The sequence below is a fragment of the Oncorhynchus kisutch genome, unplaced genomic scaffold (assembly GCF_002021735.2).
Source record: "Oncorhynchus kisutch isolate 150728-3 unplaced genomic scaffold, Okis_V2 Okis03b-Okis08b_hom, whole genome shotgun sequence".
Classification (NCBI taxonomy): Eukaryota; Metazoa; Chordata; class Actinopteri; order Salmoniformes; family Salmonidae; genus Oncorhynchus; species Oncorhynchus kisutch.
The window spans coordinates 16607557-16632817 of NW_022261980.1; the positions used below are offsets into that span (position 1 = coordinate 16607557).

At 45.6% G+C, this 25261-nt stretch overlaps 2 protein-coding genes across 4 annotated transcripts in view; both read left to right on the forward strand.

Moving 5' to 3' along the window:
- Positions 1-6591: 6591 nt before the first annotated feature.
- LOC116359545 (leucine-rich repeat-containing protein 36-like) lies at positions 6592-17059 on the forward strand. 2 transcript variants are annotated; one of them, XM_031812305.1, is made up of 7 exons: positions 6592-7767; positions 9540-9820; positions 12219-12378; positions 14104-14294; positions 16219-16318; positions 16445-16556; positions 16677-17059. In XM_031812305.1, the coding sequence occupies exons 1-7, from the start codon at positions 7242-7244 to the stop codon at positions 16774-16776; spliced, it is 1470 nt and encodes a 489-aa protein (XP_031668165.1). In that variant the 5' UTR covers positions 6592-7241; the 3' UTR covers positions 16777-17059. The 2 variants fall into 2 exon arrangements, with proteins under 2 accessions (XP_031668165.1, XP_031668166.1); XM_031812306.1 differs by having other exon boundaries at positions 7663-7767; positions 8620-9820.
- A 415-nt stretch (positions 17060-17474) lies between these two features.
- Positions 17475-25261, forward strand: part of LOC109886258 (BTB/POZ domain-containing protein KCTD19) — a 35741-nt gene continuing 27954 nt past the window's right edge. For both annotated transcript variants that reach the window (XM_031812570.1, XM_031812571.1), the window contains exons 1-3: positions 17475-17782; positions 18439-18586; positions 19015-19203. In XM_031812570.1, coding sequence (XP_031668430.1) covers positions 17507-17782; positions 18439-18586; positions 19015-19203 — 613 coding nt within the window. In that variant the 5' untranslated portion in view covers positions 17475-17506. The remainder of the gene's footprint in view (positions 17783-18438; positions 18587-19014; positions 19204-25261) is intronic.

The following is a 25261-nucleotide window of genomic DNA, read 5'->3' on the forward strand; positions in this document are numbered from 1 at the left end:
TTGTCCTATAGGTAGGTCCTTACCCTCTCCCTGTAGGTCCCACCCCCCACCTTGTCCTATAGGTAGGTCCTTACCCTCTCCCTGTAGGTCCCACCCCCACCTTGTCCTATAGGTAGGTCCTTACCCTCTCCCTGTCCTATCCACCCCCACCTTGTCCTATAGGTAGGTCCTTACCCTCTCCCTGTCATATCCACCCCCACCTTGTCATATCCACCCCCACCCCCACCTTGTCATATCCACCCCCACCTTGTCATATCCACCCCCACCTTGTCCTATCCACCCCCACCTTGTCATATCCACCCCCACCTTGTCATATCCACCCCCACCTTGTCCTATAGGTAGGTCCTTACCCTCTCCCTGTCCTATCCACCCCCACCTTGTCCTATAGGTAGGTCCTTACCCTCTCCCTGTCCTATCCACCCCCACCTTGTCCTATAGGTAGGTCCTTACCCTCTCCCTGTCATATCCACCCCCACCTTGTCATATCCACCCCCACCCCCACCTTGTCATATCCACCCCCACCTTGTCATATCCACCCCCACCTTGTCCTATCCACCCCCACCTTGTCATATCCACCCCCACCTTGTCATATCCACCCCCACCTTGTCCTATAGGTAGGTCCTTACCCTCTCCCTGTCATATCCACCCCCACCTTGTCCTATAGGTAGGTCCTTACCCTCTCCCTGTCCTATCCACCCCCACCTTGTCCTATAGGTAGGTCCTTACCCTCTCCCTGTCCTATCCACCCCCACCTTGTCATATCCACCCCCACCTTGTCCTATAGGTAGGTCCTTACCCTCTCCCTGTCCTATCCACCCCCACCTTGTCATATCCACCCCCACCTTGTCCTATAGGTAGGTCCTTACCCTCTCCCTGTAGGTCCCACCCCCACCTTGTCCTATAGGTAGGTCCTTACCCTCTCCCTGTAGGTCCCACCCCCACCTTGTCCTATAGGTAGGTCCTTACCCTCTCCCTGTAGGTCCCACCCCCACCTTGTCCTATAGGTAGGTCCTTACCCTCTCCCTGTAGGTCCCACCCCCACCTTGTCCTATAGGTAGGTCCTTACCCTCTCCCTGTCCTATCCACCCCCACCTTGTCCTATAGGTAGGTCCTTACCCTCTCCCTGTAGGTCCCATATTTTCACGGTAAATGAGTATATGTTGTATAATTTATATTGCTTGATGTGTTTTAGACGGGGGAATCATATGGTTGTTGTCGTCACTAAACGCTTGGGGAGAAATATCTTATTTTTCATGATACATGTTTTCAGCTCTTCACCAAAGCAAGTTTAAACATTCAGGCGTCGTGTTGAATTATTAATTCAGGAAAACCTTAAAAATCACTTTAAATAATATTCAATACAAGTTAACGTACAAATGTATAAGAAATGTGTTATAAATTAATTTTATGATATTTAATTTTCAACAACAACAAAAAAAGATGTTTAATGACATTTTGTCTGAGAAAAATGAGAAAAATATTTAAATTCCTGAATAGTACGATGGCAGACATGATCAGATATAGTTTCTAAACAAATCAAAGACAATTATAATACTGCTCAAATGGTGTTTCAATAAGTTTTAATTTCTGAAAGCTTGCAGGACGAAAAGTGCCCGAAGTTACAGAATCACCCTCAATCTCTACATAGCATTTCACTACACTAGCATTAACATCTGCTAACCATGTGTATGTGACCAATAACATGTCATTTGATTTATAAGAGACGAAGGCTTTAGAAATGTGACAGAGAGCGACACAGCCTGGGGTCTCATATATTATATTGTCCATGTCCCAAATGGCTCCCTATTCTCTACATAGTGCACTACTTTAGACCAGGGCCCATAGGGCATGGCACCCTATTCCCTATATAGTGCACTACTTTAGACCAGAGCCCTATGGCACCCTATTCCCTATATAGTGCACTACTTTAGACCAGAGCCCTATGGCACCCTGTTCCCTATATAGTGCACTACTTTAGACCAGGACCCTATGGCACCCTATTCCCTATATAGTGCACTACTTTTGACCAGGGCCCATAGGGACGCACACATATTGGTTATGATGACAGGAAGCTACAGTCAGTGAATGGATATGCTAATCATTCACAGGTTTATGCTTCAATGATTCAGTCACTAAGACTTAATACAGGAGCTCACTAGTCAATGATTCAGTCACTAAGACTCAATACCGGAGCTCACTAGTCAATGATTTAGCCACTAAGACTCAATACCGGAGCTCACTAGTCAATGATTCAGCCACTAAGACTCAATACCGGAGCTCACTAGTCAATGACTCAGCCAATAAGACTCAATACAGGAGATCACTAGTCAAAGACTCAATACCGGAGCTCACTAGTCAATGATTCAGCCACTAAGACTCAATACCGGAGCTCACTAGTCAATGATTCAGCCACTAAGACTCAATACCGGAGCTCACTAGTCAATGATTCAGTCACTAAGACTTAATACCGGAGGTCACTAGTCAATGATTCAGCCACTAAGACTCAATACCGGAGCTCACTAGTCAAAGACTCAATACCAGAGCTCACTACTCACTAGTCAAAGACTCAATACCGGAGCTCACTAGTCAATGATTCAGCCACTAAGACTCAATACCGGAGCTCACTAGTCAATGATTCAGCCACTAAGACTCAATACCGGAGCTCACTAGTCAATGATTCAGCCACTAAGACTCAATACCGGAGCTCACTAGTCAATGATTCAGCCACTAAGACTCAATACCGGAGCTCACTAGTCAATGATTCAGCCACTAAGACTCAATACCGGAGCTCACTAGTCAATGATTCAGCCACTAAGACTCAATACCGGAGCTCACTAGTCAAAGACTCAATACCAGAGCTCACTACTCACTAGTCAAAGACTCAATACCGGAGCTCACTAGTCAATGATTCAGCCACTAAGACTCAATACCGGAGCTCACTAGTCAATGATTCAGCCACTAAGACTCAATACCGGAGCTCACTAGTCAATGATTCAGCCACTAAGACTCAATACAGGAGCTCACTAGTCAATGATTCAGCCACTAAGACTCAATACCAGAGCTCACTAGTCAATGACTCATCCAATAAGACTCAATACCGGAGCTCACTAGTCAATGATTCAGCCAATAAGACTCAATACTAGTCAATGGACAAAATATGTAGTCTATGCAGCACGGTGGTCGGAATGTCTAGATGAGGTAAAAAACTCTCAGAAGTTTATCTGACCAATAAACACTGACTGTGGTATAATATCATGTTAAGAAGACAGCGGTCCAACATTCTATATGATACTGTTACCAAGACTACAGTATCAGAATATACACTGCTCAAAAAAATTAAGGGAATACTAAAATAACACATCCTAGATCTGAATGAATGAAATATTCTTATTAAATACTTTTTTCTTTACATAGTTGAATGTGCTGACAACAAAATCACACAAAAATTATCAATGGAAATCAAATGTATCAACCCATGGAGGTCTGGATTTGGAGTCACACTCAAAATTAAAGTGGAAAACCACACTACAGGCTGATCCAAATTTGATGTAATGTCCTTAAAACAAGTCAAAATGAGGCTCAGTAGTGTGTGTGGCCTCCACGTGCCTGTATCACCTCCCTACAATGCCTGGGCATCCTGATGAGGTGGCGGATGGTCTCCTGAGGGATCTCCTCCCAGACCTGGACTAAAGCATCCGCCAACTCCTGGACAGTCTGTGGTGCAACGTGGCGTTGGTGGATGGAGCGAGACATGATGTCCCAGATGTGCTCAATTGGATTCAGGTCTGGGGAACGGGCGGGCCAGTCCATAGCATCAATACCTTCCTCTTGCAGGAACTGCTGACACACTCCAGCCACATGAGGTCTAGCATTGTCTTACATTAGGAGGAACCCAGGGCCAACCGCACCAGCATATGGTCTCACAAGGGGTCTGAGGATCTCATCTCGGTACCTAATGGCAGTCAGGCGAGCACATACCTCTGGCGAGCACATGGAAGGCTGTGCGGCCCCCCAAATAAATGCCACCCCACCCCACACCCTGACTGACCCACCGCCAAACCGGTCATGCTGGAGGATGTCGCAGGCAGCAGAACGTTCTCCACGGCGTCTCCAGACTCTGTCACGTGCTCAGTGTGAACCTGCTTTCATCTGTGAAGAGCACAGGGCACCAGTGGCGAATTTGCCAATCTTGGTGTTCTCTGGCAAATGCCAAACGTCCTGCACGGTGTTGGGCTGTAAGCACAAAACCCACCTGTGGACGTCGGGCCCTCATACCACCCTCATGGAGTCTGTTTCTGACCGTTTGAGCAGACACATGCACATTTGTGGCCTGCTGGAGGTCATTTTGCAGGGCTCCTCCTGCTCCTCCTTGCACAAAGGCGGAGGTAGCGGTCCTGCTGCTGGGTTGTTGCCTTCCTACGGCCTCCTCCACGTCTCCTGATGTACAGGCCTGTCTCCTAGTCGCGCCTCCATGCTCTGGACACTACGCTGACAGACACAGTGAACCTTCTTGCCACAGCTCGCATTGATGTGCCATCCTGGATGAGCTGCACTACCTGAGCCACTTGTGTGGGTTGTAGACTCCGTCTCATGCTACCACTAGAGTGAAAGCACCGCCAGCATTCAAAAGTGACCAAAACATCAGCCAGGAAGCATAGGAACTGAGAAGTGATCTGTGGTCACCACCTGCAAAACCACTCCTTTATTGGTTGGTGTCTTGCTAATTGCCTATAATTTCCACCTGTTGTCTATTCCATTTGCACAACAGCATGTGAAATGTATTGTCAATCCGTGTTGCTTCCTAAGTGGACAGTTTGATTTCACAGAAGTGTGATTGACTTGGAGTTACATTGTGCTGTTTAAGTGTTCCCTTTATTTTTTTGAGCAGTGTACATTGTGTGCAAAAGGCATGTTTTGCAGATTAACACTGAGGTGATGAATGATCAGATGGTCATTGTTTAAGTGTTCCCTTTATTTTTTGAGCAGTGTATTATTGGACAATGTTGTATGAGATCAATCAAACTGAACCACATCTTCATTTCCTGTTTCATACAGGAACTACAACATTCCAGAAAGATGACAAATGGCAGTAAGGAAGAGGGTAAGGACCTACAGGAAGAGGGTAAGGACCTACAGGAAGAGGGTAAGGACCTACAGGAAGAGGGTAAGGACCTACAGGGAGAGGGTAAGGACCTACAGGGAGAGGGTAAGGACATACAGGGAGAGGGTAAGGACCTACAGGAAGAGGGTAAGGACCTACAGGAAGAGGGTAAGGACCTACAGGAAGAGGGTAAGGACATGGACCTACAGGGAGAGGGTAAGGACCTACAGGGAGAGGGTAAGGACCTACAGGAAGAGGGTAAGGACCTACAGGAAGAGGGTAAGGACATGGACCTACAGGGAGAGGGTAATGACCTACAGGGAGAGGGTAAGGACCTACAGGGAGAGGGTAAGGACCTACAGGGAGAGGGTAAGGTCAAGGACCTATAGGGAGAGGGGAAGGACAAGGACCTACAGGAAGAAGGTAAGGACATGGGCCTACAGGGAGAGGGTAAGGACAAGGACCTATAGGGAGAGGGTAAGGACAAGGACCTATAGGGAGAGGGTGAGGACAAGGACCTACAGGGAGAGGGTAAGGACATACAGGGAGAGGGTAAGGACCTACAGGGAGAGGGTAAGGACCTACAGGAAGAGGGTAAGGACCTACAGGGAGAGGGTAAGGACCTACAGGAAGAGGGTAAGTACATGGACCTACAGGGAGAGGGTAAGGACATACAGGGAGAGGGTAAGGACCTACAGGGAGAGGGTAAGGACCTACAGGAAGAGGGTAAGGACCTACAGGAAGAGGGTAAGGACATGGACCTACAGGGAGAGGGTAATGACCTACAGGGAGAGGGTAAGGACCTACAGGGAGAGGGTAAGGACCTACAGGGAGAGGGTAAGGACAAGGACCTATAGGGAGAGGGGAAGGACAAGGACCTACAGGAAGAAGGTAAGGACATGGGCCTACAGGGAGAGGGTAAGGACAAGGACCTATAGGGAGAGGGTAAGGACAAGGACCTATAGGGAGAGGGTGAGGACAAGGACCTACAGGGAGAGGGTAAGGACAAGGACCTATAGGGAGAGGGTGAGGACAAGGACCTACAGGGAGAGGGTAAGGACAAGAACCTACAGGGAGAGGGTAAGGACAAGGACCTACAGGGAGAGGGTAAGGACAGGGACCTACAGGAAGAGGGTAAGGACATGGGCCTACAGGGAGAGGGTAAGGACAAGGACCTACAGGGAGAGGGTAAGGACAAGGACCTACAGGGAGAGGGTAAGGACAAGGACCTACAGGGAGAGGGTAAGGACAAGGACCTACAGGAAGAGGGTAAGGACATGGGCCTACAGGGAGAGGGTAAGGACAAGAACCTACAGGGAGAGGGTAAGGACATGGGCCTACAGGGAGAGGGTAAGGACATGGACCTATAGGGAGAGGGTAAGGACCTACAGGGAGAGGGTAAGGACCTACAGGGAGAGGGTAAGGGCCTACAGGGAGAGGGTAAGGACCTACAGGAAGAGGGTAAGGACCTACAGGGAGAGGGTAAGGACCTACAGGAAGAGGGTAATGACATGGGCCTACAGGGAGAGGGTAAGGGCCTACAGGGAGAGTGTAAGGACCTACAGGGAGAGGGTAAGGACCTACAGGCAGAGGGTAATGACCTACAGGCAGAGGGTAAAGACATGGACCTACAGGAAGAGGGTAAGGGCCTAAAGGGAGAGGGTAAGGGCCTACAGGGAGAGGGTAAGGACATGGGTCTACAGGGAGAGGGTAAGGACCTATAGGGAGAGGGTAAGGGCCTACAGGGAGAGGGTAAGGACCTACAGGGAGAGGGTAAGGGCCTACAGGAAGAGGGTAAGGACATGGGTCTACATGTAGAGTTTGGATTGCCATTTCAGATCAACATTTCATCTGTGTTCCAAAGACATTCAGTAGGTTGTAGAAAGTTTTTTTTTGGTTGAGGACTAATGATTAAAGAACAGCCCAACCAACTAATATAGAGAAACATCACAACTTTTCTACATCTAACACTGCTCATAACTGTGGTTCAGAGTTCCAGCCCCTACCCTCTCCCCCTCGCTCCTCTCTGCCCTCTCCCCCTCGCTCCTCTCTGCGCTCCGGCCAATCTCCAACCCACTCCAGAGACCGAGGCCGGGTGACCTTCGCTCAGGACTGTCGCAGTGACAACACCACCTCTGATATGTCAACACCTGACCCGCAGAACCTCCAGCCCAACCTTCAGCCTAACCTCCAGCCCAACCTCCAGCCCAACCTCCAGCCCAACCTCCAGCCTAACCTCCAGCCCAACCTTCAGCTCAACCTCCAGCCTAACCTCCAGCCTAACCTCCAGCCTAACCTCCAGCCCAACCTCCAGCCCAACCTCCAGCCTAACCTCCAGCCTAACCTTCAGCTCAACCTCCAGCCTAACCTCCAGCCTAACCTCCAGCCCAACCTCCAGCCCAACCTCCAGCCCAACCTCCAGCCCAACCTCCAACCGTATGATACCCAACTGGGCAGGGGACATGCACCGTGGACCCCTCCATTGGGGACAGACCCAGAGCCACAAGACCCAGTACAGGCCCCAAAAGCCTGGGCCCCTGAGTGCAGCCATGCCCATTGGCCCTCCCTCTCCTCCAGCTTGACTCCAGTACTCCAGCCCCTGGCTCCACCTCCCAGAGATACAGACTTGGAGTCCCGGACCAGCAGACTGCTGAGGCTCCCCTCAGGTTAGAGACCATATCAATTACCAACAGTAATATAGAGCACAGTTACGTGTAATATTACTCTAAGTATAATACAGTAATTACCAATATATGGTGATAACCAAATCACAGCCAGTGTCTGGAAAGTGGACCATTACTATCAGATGATATCACTGTGTAGTAGTAGTATTAGTAGTAGTAGTACCAATAGTAGTAGTAGTACCAATAGTAGTAGTAGTAGTAGTAGTCTTAGTGGTAGTAGTAGTAGTGTAGTAGTAGTAGTAGTAGTACCAGTAGAAGTAGTCGTAGTAGTAGTAGTAGTAACAGCAGTAGTAGTATAGTAGTAGTAGTAGTAGTAGTAGTAGTAGTAGTAGTAGTGTAGTATTAGTAACAGTAGTAGTAGTGTAGTAGTAGTGTAGTATTAGTAACAGTAGTAGTAGTAGCAGTAGTAGTGTAGTATTAGTAACAGTAGTAGTAGTGTAGTAGTAGTGTAGTATTAGTAACAGTAGTAGTAGTGTAGTATTATTAACAGTAGTAGTAGTAGTAACAGAAGTAGTAGTAGAGTAGTAGTGGTAGTTGTAGTAGTAGTAGTATAGTAGTGGTAGTAGTTACTATCTGGTGATGTCATTTTCTTTGTAAAATCTCATTCCCGAATTGATGCTCATGTTTCATTTTAGCCACTAGAGGGCAGACTTGTACAAGGAAACTAAATACCCACGTTAGAGAACTGTACAGACCAGGGTCAATGGTCGTAGTGGTCTCCTAGTCATTGTGTGCGTCCCAAATGGCACCCTGTACTGTCTTCATTCCCTATGAGTTATGGACAAAGGTGTGTAGTGCACTATCTAGGGAACACAGTGATATTTAGAACACCAGTCTGTATCTCCTCTACAGACCAGGCTACTTCTCTAAGAGATGGGTGTGTTGTTGTCTCCTCCCCTCTCCAGTCTGTATCTCCTCTACAGACCAGGCTACTTCTCTAAGAGATGGGTGTGTTGTCGTCTCCTCTACAGACCAGGCTACTTCTCTAAGAGATGGGTGTGTTGTCGTCTCCTCTACAGACCAGGCTACTTCTCTAAGAGATGGGTGTGTTGTCGTCTCCTCTACAGACCAGGCTACTTCTCTAGAGATGGGTGTGTTGTCGTCTCCTCTACAGACCAGGCTACTTCTCTAAGAGATGGGTGTGTTGTCGTCTCCTCTACAGACCAGGCTACTTCTCTAAGAGATGGGTGTGTTGTTGTCTCCTCTACAGACCAGGCTACTTCTCTAAGAGATGGGTGTGTTGTCGTCTCCTCTACAGACCAGGCTACTTCTCTAAGAGATGGGTGTGTTGTTGTCTCCTCTACAGACCAGGCTACTTCTCTAAGAGATGGGTGTGTTGTCTCCTTCCCACACCAGTCTGTTTCTCCTCTACAGACCAGGCTACTTCTCTAAGAGATGGGTGTGTTGTTGTCTCCTCTACAGACCAGGCTACTTCTCTAAGAGATGGGTGTGTTGTTGTCTCCTCTACAGACCAGGCTACTTCTCTAAGAGATGGGTGTGTTGTCTCCTTCCCTCTCCAGTCTGTTTCTCCTCTACAGACCAGGCCACTTCTCTTAAGAGATGGGTGTGTTGTTGTCTCCTCTACAGAACAGGCTACTTCTCTAAGAGATGGGTGTGTTGTTGTCTCCTTCCCTCTCCAGTCTGTTTCTCCTCTACAGACCAGGCTACTTCTCTAAGAGATGGGTGTGTTGTTGTCTCCTCTACAGACCAGGCTACTTCTCTAAGAGATGGGTGTGTTGTTGTCTCCTCTACAGACCTGTATGTAGCCACTCACCGATCAGACGACTCCACTGTCCTTCGGCGGTTCTCTGAAGGGGCCAGTCGGTGCCAGAGTCCAGCCCCACGGAGTGTCTCTGTGGACAGGCTGCTGGATCACCAGAGCCCCAGGCTTCAGCAGGCCTCCAGGATACAACATGGAGGATCTCCCCAGAGACAGAGCATGGAGCAGGGCTGTCTGGCTGCTCTTACTCCCCCTGGTCCGGTAGACTACACTGGGCAGACTGCCGGGTCCTGTCTCTACTCTCCCTCTGGTCAGGTAGACTACACTGGGCAGACTTCCGGGTCCTGTCTCTACTCTCCCTCTGGTCTGGTAGACTACCCTGGGCAGACTGCCCGGTCTGGTCTCTACTCTCCCTCTGGTCCGGTAGACTACACTGGGCAGACTACACTGGGCAGACTGCCTGGTCCGGTCTCTACTCCAGTCTCTACTCTTCCTCTGGTCCAGTAGACTACACTGGGCAGACTACACTGGGCAGACTGCCTGTTCCGGTCTCTACTCCGGTCTCTACTCTCCCTCTGGTCCGGTAGACTACACTGGGCAGACTACACTGGGCAGACTGCCTGGTCCGGTCTCTACTCCAGTATCTACTCTTCCTCTGGTCCAGTAGACTACACTGGGCAGACTACACTGGGCAGACTGCCTGGTCCGGTCTCTACTCCGGTCTCTACTCTCCCTCTGGTCCGGTAGACTACACTGGGCAGACTGCCCGGTCTGGTCTCTACTCTCCCTCTGGTCCAGTAGACTACACTGGGCAGACTACACTGGGCAGACTGCCTGGTCCGGTCTCTACTCCAGTCTCTACTCTCCCTCTGGTCCAGTAGACTACACTGGGCAGACTACACTGGGCAGACTGCCTGGTCCGGTCTCTACTCCAGTCTCTACTCTTCCTCTGGTCCAGTAGACTACACTGGGCAGACTGCCTGGTCCGGTCTGTACTCCAGTCTCTACTCTTCCTCTGGTCCAGTAGACTACACTGGGCAGACTGCCTGGTCCGGTCTCTACTCCGGTCTCTACTCTCCCCCTGGTTCGGTAGACTACACTGGGCAGACTACACTGGGCAGACTGCCTGGTCCGGTCTCTACTCCAGTCTCTACTCTCCCTCTGGTCAGGTAGACTACACTGGGCAGACTACACTGGGCAGACTGCCCAGTCTCTACTCCAGTCTTTACACCTCCCCCAGGGTCAGACCTGCAGACAGGCACCAGATCCACCTCCAGTAACGCTATACAGGTCAACACGTACATGCTTCAGTCCGGAGACAACAGGACTAAGTTAGTCAACACATGTTCCAAACCCGAACAATTTATAGCGAATACAAAACACGGCTGCCAACTTAACCCAGAACGCTCTTGGAAAGAAAAAAAAAAGAGATTGCAAATCTAAAATGAGCTCTTCCTGGTTAAATAAAAGGTTAAATAAATAAAACAACAAAAATGACTGATATTTATTTATATATTAACACACACATCATAAGCAGCCTACAGTGTGAATACAGAAGTGGCATCAGAAACGTAGAATAGCAACGACCCAATGATTCCATGACACAGAGACATTCCATGATTCCATGACATAGAGTCATTCCATGATTCCATGACACAGAGACATTCCATGATTCCATGACATAGAGTCATTCCATGATTCCATGACACAGAGTCATTCCATGATTCCATGACACAGAGACATTCCATGATTCCATGACACAGAGACATTCCATGATTCCATGATACAGAGACATTCCATGATTCCATGATACAGAGTCATTCCATGATTCCATGACACAGAGACATTCCATGATTCCATGATACAGAGACATTCCATGATTCCATGACACAGAGACATTCCATGATTCCATGATACAGAGACATTCCATGATTCCATGATACAGAGACATTCCATGATTCCATGACACAGAGACATTCCATGATTCCATGATACAGAGACATTCCATGATTCCATGACACAGAGTCATTCCATGATTCCATGACACAGAGACATTCCATGATTCCATGACACAGAGTCATTCCATGATTCCATGACACAGAGACATTCCATGATTCCATGATACAGAGACATTCCATGATTCCATGATACAGAGACATTCGGTGGGTTACTGTGTGATTGGCAGGGAAATTGGACTTGGCATTACTGAGAAAGTGGTTCTGTTACTTAAAGGGTTCTGGAAGGAGGGTTGGGTTAGGAGCATTAGGGGTTGAGTCCAAATTGCCACCCTATTCCCTATATAGTGTGCACTACTTTTGATCAGGGTCCTATGGGGTTAATGCACTTTTAATGGAATAGGGTGCCATTTGGGAGGAGCATCAGTAATGTGAGAGGAGTGGGAACACTGTCTCAATGCACTGCCTCTCACAACACAGCAGAGCACACAGACACTGTTGGGGCTAATCTCAATGCACTGTCTCTCACAACACAGCAGAGCACACAGACATTTTTGGGCCAAGTGCTCGGTCGAGGTTTAAGAGACTAAATATAATGTAGAAAGAGCACTTTTTAAGTGAGGTGAGATTACAGTGTTAGAAACATTTACCTGATCTTATTGTTATAGAAACAAGGATATCATGACACCATTTTTTTGGGACAAACTTCTGTTTTCACTCGAATGATAAAGCCTTTCTTTATCATTGTATTTTTCCAGAGCTCCAGACGAGGGTTTAGTGACTACCTCTCTGTACCCAGGACTCCATCACCTCAGCCTGGGGTGGCAGAGCTCTCCTCCTCCCTGAGAGGACTCCTGAACCTGGTGGATCAGCACTGGGCTGGCACACGCTCCCTACACCTCAACCCCAGCTTCCTGGGTACACAATCAGTCACTACGCTACATCCCAAATAGTACCCTGTTTCATATGTACTGCACTACTACTGACCACTGAGATGTATTTATGTATCGTCATCATCACTCACACAAACAGATGATTCAGACCTGGCATTCTAACCATTCTAGATATATATACAGTGGGAAGAAAAATTACAGACCTCTACATGCTTTGTAAGTAGGAAAACCTGCAAAACCGGCAGTGTATCAAATACTTGTTCTCCCCACTGTATATACATTCTTCCTTTGGCCGCCTCTCCTTCCAGTTCTCTGCTGCCAATGACTGGAACGAACTACAAAAATCTCTGAAACTGGAAACACTTATCTCCCTCACTAGCTTTAAGCACCAACTGTCAGAGCAGCTCACAGATTACTGCACCTGTATATAGCCCATCTATAATTTATCCCAAACAACTACCTCTTTCCCAACTGTATTTAATTTTAATTTATTTATTTATTTTGGTCCTTTGCACCCCATTATTTATATCTCTACATTGCACATTCTTCTACTGCAAATCCACCATTACAGTGTTAAACTTGCTATATTGTATTTACTTTGCCACCATGGCCTTTTTTTGCCTTTACCTCCCTTATCTCACCTCATTTTCTCACATTGTAAAAATACTTATTATTCTACTGTATTATTGACTGTATGTTTGTTCTCAACTTGCCTACCTGGTTAAATAAAGGTGAAATAAAAAAATAGATATAATGATTCTAGATATAACCATTCTAGATGGAACCATTCTAGACGGAACCATTCTAGACGGAACCATTCTAGATGTAACCATTCTAGATGTAACCGTTCTAGATGTAACCGTTCTAGATGTAACCGTTCTAGATGTAACCGTTCTAGATGTAACCATTCTAGATGTAACCATTCTAGATGTAACCATTCTAGACTTAACCATTCTAGACGTAACCATTCTAGACATAACCATTCTAGATGTAACCATTCTAGACATAACCATTCTAGACGTAACCATTCTAGATGTAACCATTCTAGATGTAACCATTCTAGACATAACCATTCTAGATGTAACCATTCTAGACATAACCATTCTAGATGTAACCATTCTAGACATAACCATTCTAGACGTAACCATTCTAGATGTAACCATTCTACATGTAACCATTCTAGACGGAACCATTCTAGACGGAACAATTCTAGATGGAACCATTTAGACATAACCATTCTAGACGTAACCATTCTAGATATAACCATTCTAGACGTAACCATTCTAGATGTAACCATTCTAGATGTAACCATTCTAGATGTAACCATTCTAGATGTAACCATTCTAGATATAACCATTCTAGATATAACCATTCTAGATATAACCATTCTAGACGTATCCATTCTAGACGTAACCATTCTAGATATAACCATTCTAGATGTAACCATTCTAGATGTAACCATTCTAGATGTAACCGTTCTAGATGTAACCGTTCTAGATATAACCGTTCTAGATGTAACCGTTCTAGATATAACCATTCTAGATATAACCATTCTAGATATAACCATTCTAGATGTAACCATTCTAGATGTAACCATTCTAGATATAACCGTTCTAGATGTAACCGTTCTAACATATTTTCCTCAGACTAATAAATTAGCTAGTCCTTTGCTTGGCATTGTAACGATAACAAGAAACTTCCTAGATACCGTTCTCAGACCGTGTACCTTCCTGTCTTCTGTCTCCTCCAGGTCAGGCCTACGACCTGCTCTCTGCCCTGGGATCACCTCCTGCTACATCCTGTCTGACAGAGACAGAAGAAAAGAGAGAAGGACAGAACAGAGGAGGACAAGAACAGAGTGAGAGTCATGTTGATGTGACTCCACAGTGCAGTGAGGTAGCTCTCCTGAAGAGGAAGCTGTCCTTCACACAACAGCAGCTGGTTAGTACCTCAACAGCAGCTGGTTAGTACCTCAACAGCAGCTGGTTAGTACCTCAACAGCAGCTGGTTAGTACCTCAACAGCAGCTGGTTAGTACCTCAACAGCAGCTGGTTAGTACCTCAACAGCAGCTGGTTAGTACCTCATCAGCAGCTGGTCAGTACCTCAACAGCAGCTGGTTAGTATCACAACAGCTGGTTAGTACCTCATCAGCAGCCTGTTAGTACCTCAACAGCAGCCTGTTAGTACCTCAACAACAGCTGGTTAGTACCTCAACAGCAGCTGGTTAGTACCTCAACAGCAGCTGGTTAGTACCTCAACAGCAGCTGGTTAGTACCTCAACAACAGCTGGTTAGTACCTCAACAGCAGCTGGTTAGTACCTCAACAGCAGCTGGTTAGTACCTCAACAGCAGCTGGTTAGTACATCAACAGCAGCTGGTTAGTACCTCAACAGCAGCTGGTTAGTACCTCAACAGCTGGTTAGTACCTCAACAGCAGCTGGTTAGTACCTCAACAGCTGATTAGTACCTCAACAGCAGCTGGTTAGTACCTCAACAGCTGGTTAGTACCTCAACAGCAGCTGGTTAGTACCTCAACAGCTGGTTAGTACCTCAACAGCAGCTGGTTAGTACCTCAACAGCAGCTGGTTAGTACCTCAACAGCAGCTGGTTAGTACCACTACAGCTGGTTAGGACCTCATCAGCAGCTGGTTAGTACCTCAACAGCAGCTGGTTAGTACCTCAACAGCAGCTGGTTAGTACCTCAACAGCAGCTGGTTAGTACCTCAACAGCAGCTGGTTAGTACCACTACAGCTGGTTAGTACCTCATCAGCAGCTGGTTAGTACCTCATCAGCAGCTGGTTAGTACCTCAACAGCAGCTGGTTAGTACCTCAACAGCAGCTGGTCAGTACCTCAACAGCAGCTGGTTAGTATCTCAACAGCAGCTGGTTAGTACCTCAACAGCAGCTGGTTAGTACCTCAACAGCAGCTGGTTAGTACCTCAACAGCAGCTGGTTAGTACCTCAACAGCAGCTGGTTAGTACCTCAACAGCTAGTTAGTACCTCAACAGCAGCGGGTTAGTACCTCAACAGCAGCTGGTTAGTACCTCAACAGCAGCGGGTTAGTACCTCAACAGCAGCTGGTTAGTACCTCAACAGCAGCTGGTTAGTACCTCAACAGAAGATGGTTAGTACCTCAACAGCAGCTGGTTAGTACCTCAACAGCTAGTTAGTACCTCAACAGCAGCGGGTTAGTACCTCAACAGCAGCTGGTTAGTACCTCAACAGCAGCGGGTTAGTACCTCAACAGCAGCTGGTTAGTACCTCAACAGCAGCTGGTTAGTACCTCAACAGCAGCTGTTTAGTACCTCATCAGCAGCTGGTTAGTACCTCAACAGCAGCTGGTTAGAACCTCAACAGCAGCTGGTTAGTACCTCAACAGCAGCTGGTTAGTACCTCAACAGCAGCTGGTTAGTACCTCAACAGCAGCTGGTTAGTACCTCAACAGCAGCTGGTTAGTACCTCAACAGCAGCTGGTTAGTACCTCAACAGCAGATGGTTAGTACCTCAACAGCTAGTTAGTACCTCAACAGCAGCGGGTTAGTACCTCAACAGCAGCTGGTTAGTACCTCAACAGCAGCGGGTTAGTACCTCAACAGCAGCTGGTTAGTACCTCAACAGCAGCTGGTTAGTACCTCATCAGCAGCTGGTTAGTACCTCAACAGCAGCTGGTTAGTACCTCAACAACACTAGTCTGTGTTCCAAATGGCACACTATTCCCTACTGAATATATGGCACTACTTTGGACCAATATAGTGCATGACTTTTGAAAATACATCAACGCATGAATAAGTGAAAATATATATTAATTATATATTGGAATTAATGATTCGCCTCTCGGTGTCTCTATTTGTCTGTGTTGCAGGAATCCCTGAAGAAAAGGCTTGTCGAGGCACTGAAAGAAAACTACAACTTGAGACTAACCAGCCTGAAGCAGGACTCCTCTACCACTGCAGAGACCAACTGTGAGTTGCCTTGTCTATGGCACAGTGTGTCTCCATTTCTGTCTTTTGGGTGGTGTGGACAAATCTCTCTCTTCTCTGCTCTCTCTCTCTGTGTGTGTGTGTGTGTGTGTGTGTGTGTGTTTGTAGGTGGCAGGCATTGGGACAGGTGTCTACAGAGACAGGTGCTAGCTCTGAGAGAGCAGGAGACACACCTGAGACAGCTGGAGCAGACCATTGTGCTTCTACAGGGCAAGCACAGGTCAATACACACACACACACACAATTAACTCAACATTCTGTCTGTCAAAAGTCTGTGCCAAGACTCAGCCTTTTGTCACCCTCCAAAAATGTGTTTTTTGTGTTTATGTATTTTCCACAGGTCTTTGGTGTCCAATAATAACTCTCTGTTGGGACATCTAAATGAACACATAACAGAACAAACAGAGCCCAGAGTCCAGAGAATCCAGCCAGCAGACTAATCTAATGAGTTCAACATTGAACATCAATTCAAGCCTTTGACAAGATTGTACTGCGTTCTAATGAATAGAGCCTACTCTGTAAACGTCGTAGGCTATGTTTGGCATACTGTGAAATTACACTGAACATGTATTTGTAATATACATGCTTTTTATATGCACTCAAATGTATTTATCAACAACAACAAAAATGAATTCTAAAGAAAGATAACGTTAGTTATCATAATACACTTTTCTGTATTGTCATTTGTGTACTTAGATGATAATAAAGCGATGTTTTTTCACAGTGTCAAACCCTCCGAAGCTACTCGGTCTTTCCCTCCAGCGGGCCTTTGATGTGACGTCACTGACGCAGAGAAAACCGTTTCAGTGACGTCACGACCCACATATTAAACGGCTTCTTGAGGCCAGCTGTCAAAACGGAGACAAAATCTACTTTGTTCGCAATAGCCAGGCCTATATTTTGAAACAGTAGTGCATTTAAATATATATATATATATATTTTTTACAATTTTCTAAAATAGGCTACTATAAAAGTTTGATTAAATAGAAGATAGCTGATGAATAATGAATTGGGGGTGGTTTTTGATAGCTAGCCAGATGTTAGCAACGGACAAAGTGAAGTGGAGACGGTAGTTGCTGCGAGGTTTTTAACTAATTCACTTTCTGTTTCTTTACCTGGCTTTTGCGTAAAGTTTATTTAAAAAAAAGAAGTAAGCTACTATAATGCCAAATGGCAACTGAACAGGACAATCAATGTTGTTCCTTCAACGTTGGTGGTTGTTTTTTTTCCATCCGGTTCAACCGACTTTCTCACCTTCAGGACTCCTTGCTTTTCAAAGACACGTCTTCTGGTCAGAAACCACGGTGGTTTATCGACAGAGACGGATGCACATTCAGACATGTACAGTATTATCTACAAACTGGGAAACTAGCTACATCATGTGTATCAGAATTAAATATTTTATATGAGCTTACTGCAGGTCTACGTCTAACGTCACTGCTACAGGTAAATCAATTCATCGATCAACCCTTTTTGCCGTTTGCAAAGTTAAAGACATGATTATTAGTCTACCTAATATGGTAAAGTAACGCAAACAGTCTACTGTTGTGTTCCACAATAACATCCAATCACGGTTTTTAAAAAACGAAATCAAAACAAAAGGCTGCATTTAGACAAACAGCCCAATTCTGATCTTTTTTCCCCAATAAGTGGTCTTTTGACCAATCAGTTTAGCTCTGAAAAAGATTGGATTTGAAGAGGTCTGATGTGATTGGTCGGGAAAGACCTTGTACTACATCATTGAGTCTAGCATAAAAAAATATACCTGGACAACTTTTTAAGAATAAGTTAATTTATACCGAAAATATTTCATGTTTACACTATCATAATTTATATCCTAGTGTGTACATATCAGTTATTTATTTATTTATTACTAGTTTATTACTATTAGTTATATTACTATGCATACTAAATTCCTCTAATTACTTTTTTTATTAAAATGTTGATTATTATTGATATTGATACTGTAATGTTGAGGGAGGCAGATCTAAGCATTTCACTGCACCTTTTATACCGGGTGCTGTAAACTATATGTAACAAATAACATTTGATTTGATATGAAGTGGGCTCATGATTTATGTCCTCGGTTAATTACCCACTAGGCCTTAGAGAACCTCCAGTCAGGGAAGCATTTCCTGCGAGACCGGCCAGTAGACCTGCAGGTGACTGAGAGAGCCACCCTGAACTACTGGAAGACCAGAATCTGTAACACCAGAGAACCTGAACCCGTAGCCAGCCCAGTGTCCTCAGGTAGGCCCCCCATAGCCAGCCCAGTGTCCTCAGGTAGGCCCCCCATAGCCAGCAGAGTGTCCTCAGGTAGGCCCCCCATAGCCAGCCTAGTGTCCTCAGGTAGCCCCCCCATAGCCAGCCTAGTGTCCTCAGGTAGGCCCCCCATAGCCAGCAGAGTGTCCTCAGGTAGGCCCCCCATAGCCAGCCTAGTGTCCTCAGGTAGGCCCCCCATAGCCAGCCTAGTGTCCTCAGGTAGGCCCCCCATAGCCAGCCTAGTGTCCTCAGGTAGGCCCCCCATAGCCAGCAGAGTGTCCTCAGGTAGGCCCCCCATAGCCAGCAGAGTGTCCTCAGGTAGGCCCCCCATAGCCAGCCTAGTGTCCTCAGGTAGGCCCCCCATAGCCAGCCCAGTGTCCTCAGGTAGGCCCTGATGTCACTGTGTTGTTGTGTAGTTCATGACGCGGTACCCCTGGGTCTGGTGGGGACTCCTCTGGTCGACGGTGACGAGGAGGTGCTGTACTGCTTCGTTCCCATGGAGACGGTCCGCCTGTACCCCGCCCTGGTGACGCCTCACAACCTGCTGTGGCTGTGTGACGACCTGGTCGTCATCGAGTGTGACAGCTCTCTCTTCAGATTCATAGGTAAGTTTAATTTAATGATTTACTTAGGCCTAGGGACCATAGGCTATCGAGGACTCCTCTACATCACACTCTGTTCTGGGCAGCTAGTCTTCTCAACCTTGTTCCAGAACATACCGGATGTTCTGGTGTCTCTGCTTCAAGCTCAAGCTTTCCTTTAGGCAGGGTAGCCTAGTGGTTAGAGTGGAGGGGCGGCAGGTAGCCTAGTGGTTAGAGTGGAGGGGCGGCAGGTAGCCTAGTGGTTAGAGTGGAGGGGCGGCAGGTAGACTAGTGGTTAGAGTGAAGGGGCGGCAGGTAGCCTAGTGGTTAGAGTGGAGGGGCGGCAGGTAGCCTAGTGGTTAGAGTGGAGGGGCGGCAGGTAGCCTAGTGGTTAGAGTGGAGGGACGGCAGGTAGACTAGTGGTTAGAGTGGAGGGGCGGCAGGTAGACTAGTGGTTAGAGTGGAGGGGCGGCAGGTAGCCTAGTGGTTAGAGTGGAGGGGCGGCAGGGAGCCTAGTGGTTAGAGTGGAGGGGCGGCAGGTAGCCTAGTGGTTAGAGTGGAGGGGCGGCAGGTAGCCTAGTGGTTAGAGTGGAGGGGCGGCAGGTAGCCTAGTGGTTAGAGTGGAGGGGCGACAGGTAGCCTAGTGGTTAGAGTGGAGAGGCGGCAGGTAGCCTAGTGGTTAGAGTGGAGGGGCGGCAGGTAGACTAGTGGTTAGAGTGGAGGGGCGGCAGGTAGACTAGTGGTTAGAGTGGAGGGACGGCAGGTAGACTAGTGGTTAGAGTGGAGGGGCGGCAGGTAGACTAGTGGTTAGAGCGTTGGACTAGTAACCGAAAGGTTGCAAGTTTAAACCCCCGAGCTGACAAGGTACAAATCTGTCGTTCTGCCCCTGAACAGGCAGTTAACCCACTGTTCCTAGGCCGTCATTGAAAATAAGAATTTGTTCCTAACTGACTTGCCTGGTAAAAAATTTTTAAATCTAGAAGTATCTTTGATTTATTTATCCGTTATTTTACCAGGTAAGTTGACTGAGAACATGTTCTCATTTGCAGCAACGACCTGGGGAATAGTTACAGGGGAGAGGAGGGGGATGAATGAGACAACTGTAAACTGGGGATTATTAGGTGACCATGATGGTTTGAGGGCCAGATTGGGAATTTAGCCAGGACACCGGGTTTAACACCCATTGTCTTACAATAAGTGCCATGGGATCTTTAATGACCTCAGAGAGTCACCCTTATTACACCCTCATCTACAACATATCCAGAGATCTTAACTTAGCCTCTATTCCCATTACAACCAAACACCAATCAACTCAATAGGAACTCCCAACAAACCTACCTCTCAAAGCTTCAGTTACTGTTTCTCACTCCAGTGGCCTTGTGCCTTCACATCTTCACAAGTAGCTACAGTCAGGATCAGTGTTACCCTCTGTTATTATCTCTAGTAGCTACAGTAAGGATCAGTATTATCTCTAGTAGCTACAGTAAGGACCAGTGTTACCCTCTGATATTATCTCTAGTAGCTACAGTAAGGATCAGTGTTACCCTCTGTTATTATCTCTAGTAGCTACAGTAAGGATCAGTATTATCTCTAGTAGCTACAGTAAGGATCAGTATTATCTCTAGTAGCTACAGTAAGGATCAGTGTTACCCTCTGGTATTATCTCTAGTATCTACAGTAAGGATCAGTATTATCTCTAGTAGCTACAGTAAGGATCAGTATTACCCTCTGGTATTATCTCTAGTAGCTACAGTAAGGATCAGTATTATCTCTAGTAGCTACAGTAAGGATCAGTATTATCTCTAGTAGCTACAGTAAGGATCAGTAGTATCTCTAGTAGCTACAGTAAGGATCAGTATTACCCTCTGGTATTATCTCTAGTAGCTACAGTAAGGATCAGTATTACCCTCTGGTATTATCTCTAGTAGCTACAGTAAGGATCAGTATTACCCTCTGTTATTATCTCTAGTAGCTACAGTAAGGATCAGTATTACCCTCTGTTATTATCTCTAGTAGCTACAGTAAGGATCAGTATTATCTCTAGTAGCTACAGTAAGGATCAGTATTACCCTCTGGTATTATCTCTAGTAGCTACAGTAAGGATCAGTGTTACCCTCTGGTATTATCTCTAGTAGCTACAGTAAGGATCAGTATTATCTCTAGTAACTACAGTAAGGATCAGTATTACCCTCTGGTATTATCTCTAGTAGCTACAGTAAGGATCAGTATTACCCTCTGGTATTATCTCTAGTAGCTACAGGAAGGATCAGTGTTACCCTCTGGTATTATCTCTAGTAGCTACAGTAAGGATCAGTGTTACCCTCTGGTATTATCTCTAGTAGCTACAGTAAGGATCAGTATTACCCTCTGGTATTATCTCTAGTAGCTACAGTAAGGATCAGTGTTACCCTCTGGTATTATCTCTAGTAGCTAGTAGTATTACCAGTGTTTCTTGTTGTCAGATCGTTGTTACTTCTCTGAGTTTGTGTCGTGTGTCCGTGCTCATCTCTCACCGCCCTTGTGTGGATTATCTGCTGTGCTCCCTCCTACCCATCCGGACACACTCCCCTGGATTTCTCAGCACGCTATCAACGGAAGATGCGCCCTAGTCCCTGGGTCGGATTCCGTCTGAGTACAGTCTGTCTGTCCTGTTGCTGCTGTAAACTGTATTCATTAAACCATCGTTGCTTGCATCTTGCATCCGCCTCTGTATTGTCACACTGGTATTATCTCTAGTAGCTACAGTAAGGATCAGTGTTACCCTCTGGTATTATCTCTAGTAGCTACAGTAAGGATCAGTATTACCCTCTGGTATTATCTCTAGTAGCTACAGTAAGGATCAGTATTACCCTCTGGTATTATCTCTAGTAGCTACAGTAAGGATCAGTATTACCCTCTGGTATTATCTCTAGTAGCTACAGTAAGGATCAGTATTACCCTCTGGTATTATCTCTAGTAGCTACAGTAAGGATCAGTGTTACCCTCTGGTATTATCTCTAGTAGCCACAGTAAGGATCAGTGTTACCCTCTGGTATTATCTCTAGTAGCTACAGTAAGGATCAGTATTATCTCTAGTAGCTACAGTAAGGATCAGTGTTACCCTCTGGTATTATCTCTAGTAGCTACAGTAAGGATCAGTGTTACCCTCTGGTATTATCTCTAGTAGCTACAGTAAGGATCAGTATTATCTCTAGTAGCTACAGTAAGGATCAGTATTATCTCTAGTAGCTACAGTAAGGATCAGTATTACCCTCTGGTATTATCTCTAGTAGCTACAGTAAGGATCAGTATTACCCTCTGGTATTATCTCTAGTAGCTACAGTAAGGTTCAGTAGTATCTCTAGTAGCTACAGTAAGGATCAGTATTACCCTCTGATATTATCTCTAGTAGCTACAGTAAGGATCAGTATTACCCTCTGGTATTATCTCTAGTAGCTACAGTAAGGATCAGTGTTACCCTCTGGTATTATCTCTAGTAGCCACAGTAAGGATCAGTGTTACCCTCTGGTATTATCTCTAGTAGCTACAGTAAGGATCAGTATTATCTCTAGTAGCTACAGTAAGGATCAGTGTTACCCTCTGGTATTATCTCTAGTGGCTACAGTAAGGATCAGTGTTACCCTCTGGTATTATCTCTAGTAGCTACAGTAAGGATCAGTATTACCCGCTGGTAGTATCTCTAGTAGCTACAGTAAGGATCAGTATTACCCTCTGGTATTATCTCTAGTAGCTACAGTAAGGATCAGTATTACCCTCTGGTATTATCTCTAGTAGCTACAGTAAGGATCAGTATTATCTCTAGTAGCTACAGTAAGGACCAGTGTTACCCTCTGGTATTATCTCTAGTAGCTACAGTAAGGATCAGTGTTACCCTCTGGTATTATCTCTAGTAGCTACAGTAAGGATCAGTATTACCCTCTGATATTATCTCTAGTAGCTACAGTAAGGATCAGTATTACCCTCTGGTATTATCTCTAGTAGCTACAGTAAGGATCAGTATTACCCTCTGGTATTATCTCTAGTAGCTACAGTAAGGATCAGTATTACCCTCTGGTATTATCTCTAGTAGCTACAGTAAGGATCAGTATTATCTCTAGTAGCTACAGTAAGGATCAGTATTACCCTCTGGTATTATCTCTAGTAGCTACAGTAAGGATGAGTATTATCTCTAGTAACTACAGTAAGGATCAGTATTACCCTCTGGTATTATCTCTAGTAGCTACAGTAAGGATCAGTATTACCCTCTGGTATTATCTCTAGTAGCTACAGTAAGGTTCAGTAGTATCTCTAGTAGCTACAGTAAGGATCAGTATTACCCTCTGGTATTATCTCTAGTAGCTACAGTAAGGATCAGTATTACCCTCTGGTATTATCTCTAGTAGCTACAGTAAGGATGAGTATTATCTCTAGTAACTACAGTAAGGATCAGTATTACCCTCTGGTATTATCTCTAGTAGCTACAGTAAGGATCAGTATTACCCTCTGGTATTATCTCTAGTAGCTACAGTAAGGTTCAGTAGTATCTCTAGTAGCTACAGTAAGGATCAGTATTACCCTCTGGTATTATCTCTAGTAGCTACAGTAAGGATCAGTATTACCCTCTGGTATTATCTCTAGTAGCTACAGTAAGGATCAGTGTTACTCTCTGGTAGTATCTCTAGTAGCCACAGTAAGGATCAGTGTTACCCTCTGGTATTATCTCTAGTAGCTACAGTAAGGATCAGTATTATCTCTAGTAGCTACAGTAAGGATCAGTATTACCCTCTGGTATTATCTCTAGTAGCTACAGTAAGGATCAGTATTACCCTCTGGTATTATCTCTAGTAGCTACAGTAAGGATCAGTGTTACCCTCTGGTATTATCTCTAGTAGCTACAGTAAGGATCAGTGTTACCCTCTGGTATTATCTCTAGTAGCTACAGTAAGGATCAGTATTATCTCTAGTAGCTACAGTAAGGATCAGTATTACCCTCTGGTATTATCTCTAGTAGCTACAGTAAGGATGAGTATTATCTCTAGTAACTACAGTAAGGATCAGTATTACCCTCTGGTATTATCTCTAGTAGCTACAGTAAGGATCAGTATTACCCTCTGGTATTATCTCTAGTAGCTACAGTAAGGTTCAGTAGTATCTCTAGTAGCTACAGTAAGGATCAGTATTACCCTCTGGTATTATCTCTAGTAGCTACAGTAAGGATCAGTATTACCCTCTGGTATTATCTCTAGTAGCTACAGTAAGGATGAGTATTATCTCTAGTAACTACAGTAAGGATCAGTATTACCCTCTGGTATTATCTCTAGTAGCTACAGTAAGGATCAGTATTACCCTCTGGTATTATCTCTAGTAGCTACAGTAAGGTTCAGTAGTATCTCTAGTAGCTACAGTAAGGATCAGTATTACCCTCTGGTATTATCTCTAGTAGCTACAGTAAGGATCAGTATTACCCTCTGGTATTATCTCTAGTAGCTACAGTAAGGATCAGTGTTACTCTCTGGTAGTATCTCTAGTAGCCACAGTAAGGATCAGTGTTACCCTCTGGTATTATCTCTAGTAGCTACAGTAAGGATCAGTATTATCTCTAGTAGCTACAGTAAGGATCAGTATTACCCTCTGGTATTATCTCTAGTAGCTACAGTAAGGATCAGTATTACCCTCTGGTATTATCTCTAGTAGCTACAGTAAGGATCAGTGTTACTCTCTGGTAGTATCTCTAGTAGCCACAGTAAGGATCAGTGTTACCCTCTGGTATTATCTCTAGTAGCTACAGTAAGGATCAGTATTATCTCTAGTAGCTACAGTAAGGATCAGTATTACCCTCTGGTATTATCTCTAGTAGCTACAGTAAGGATCAGTATTACCCTCTGGTATTATCTCTAGTAGCTACAATAAGGATCAGTGTTACCCTCTGGTATTATCTCTAGTAGCTACAGTAAGGATCAGTGTTACCCTCTGGTATTATCTCTAGTAGCTACAGTAAGGATCAGTGTTACCCTCTGGTATTATCTCTAGTAGCTACAGTAAGGATCAGTATTATCTCTAGTAGCTACAGTAAGGATCAGTGTTACCCTCTGGTATTATCTCT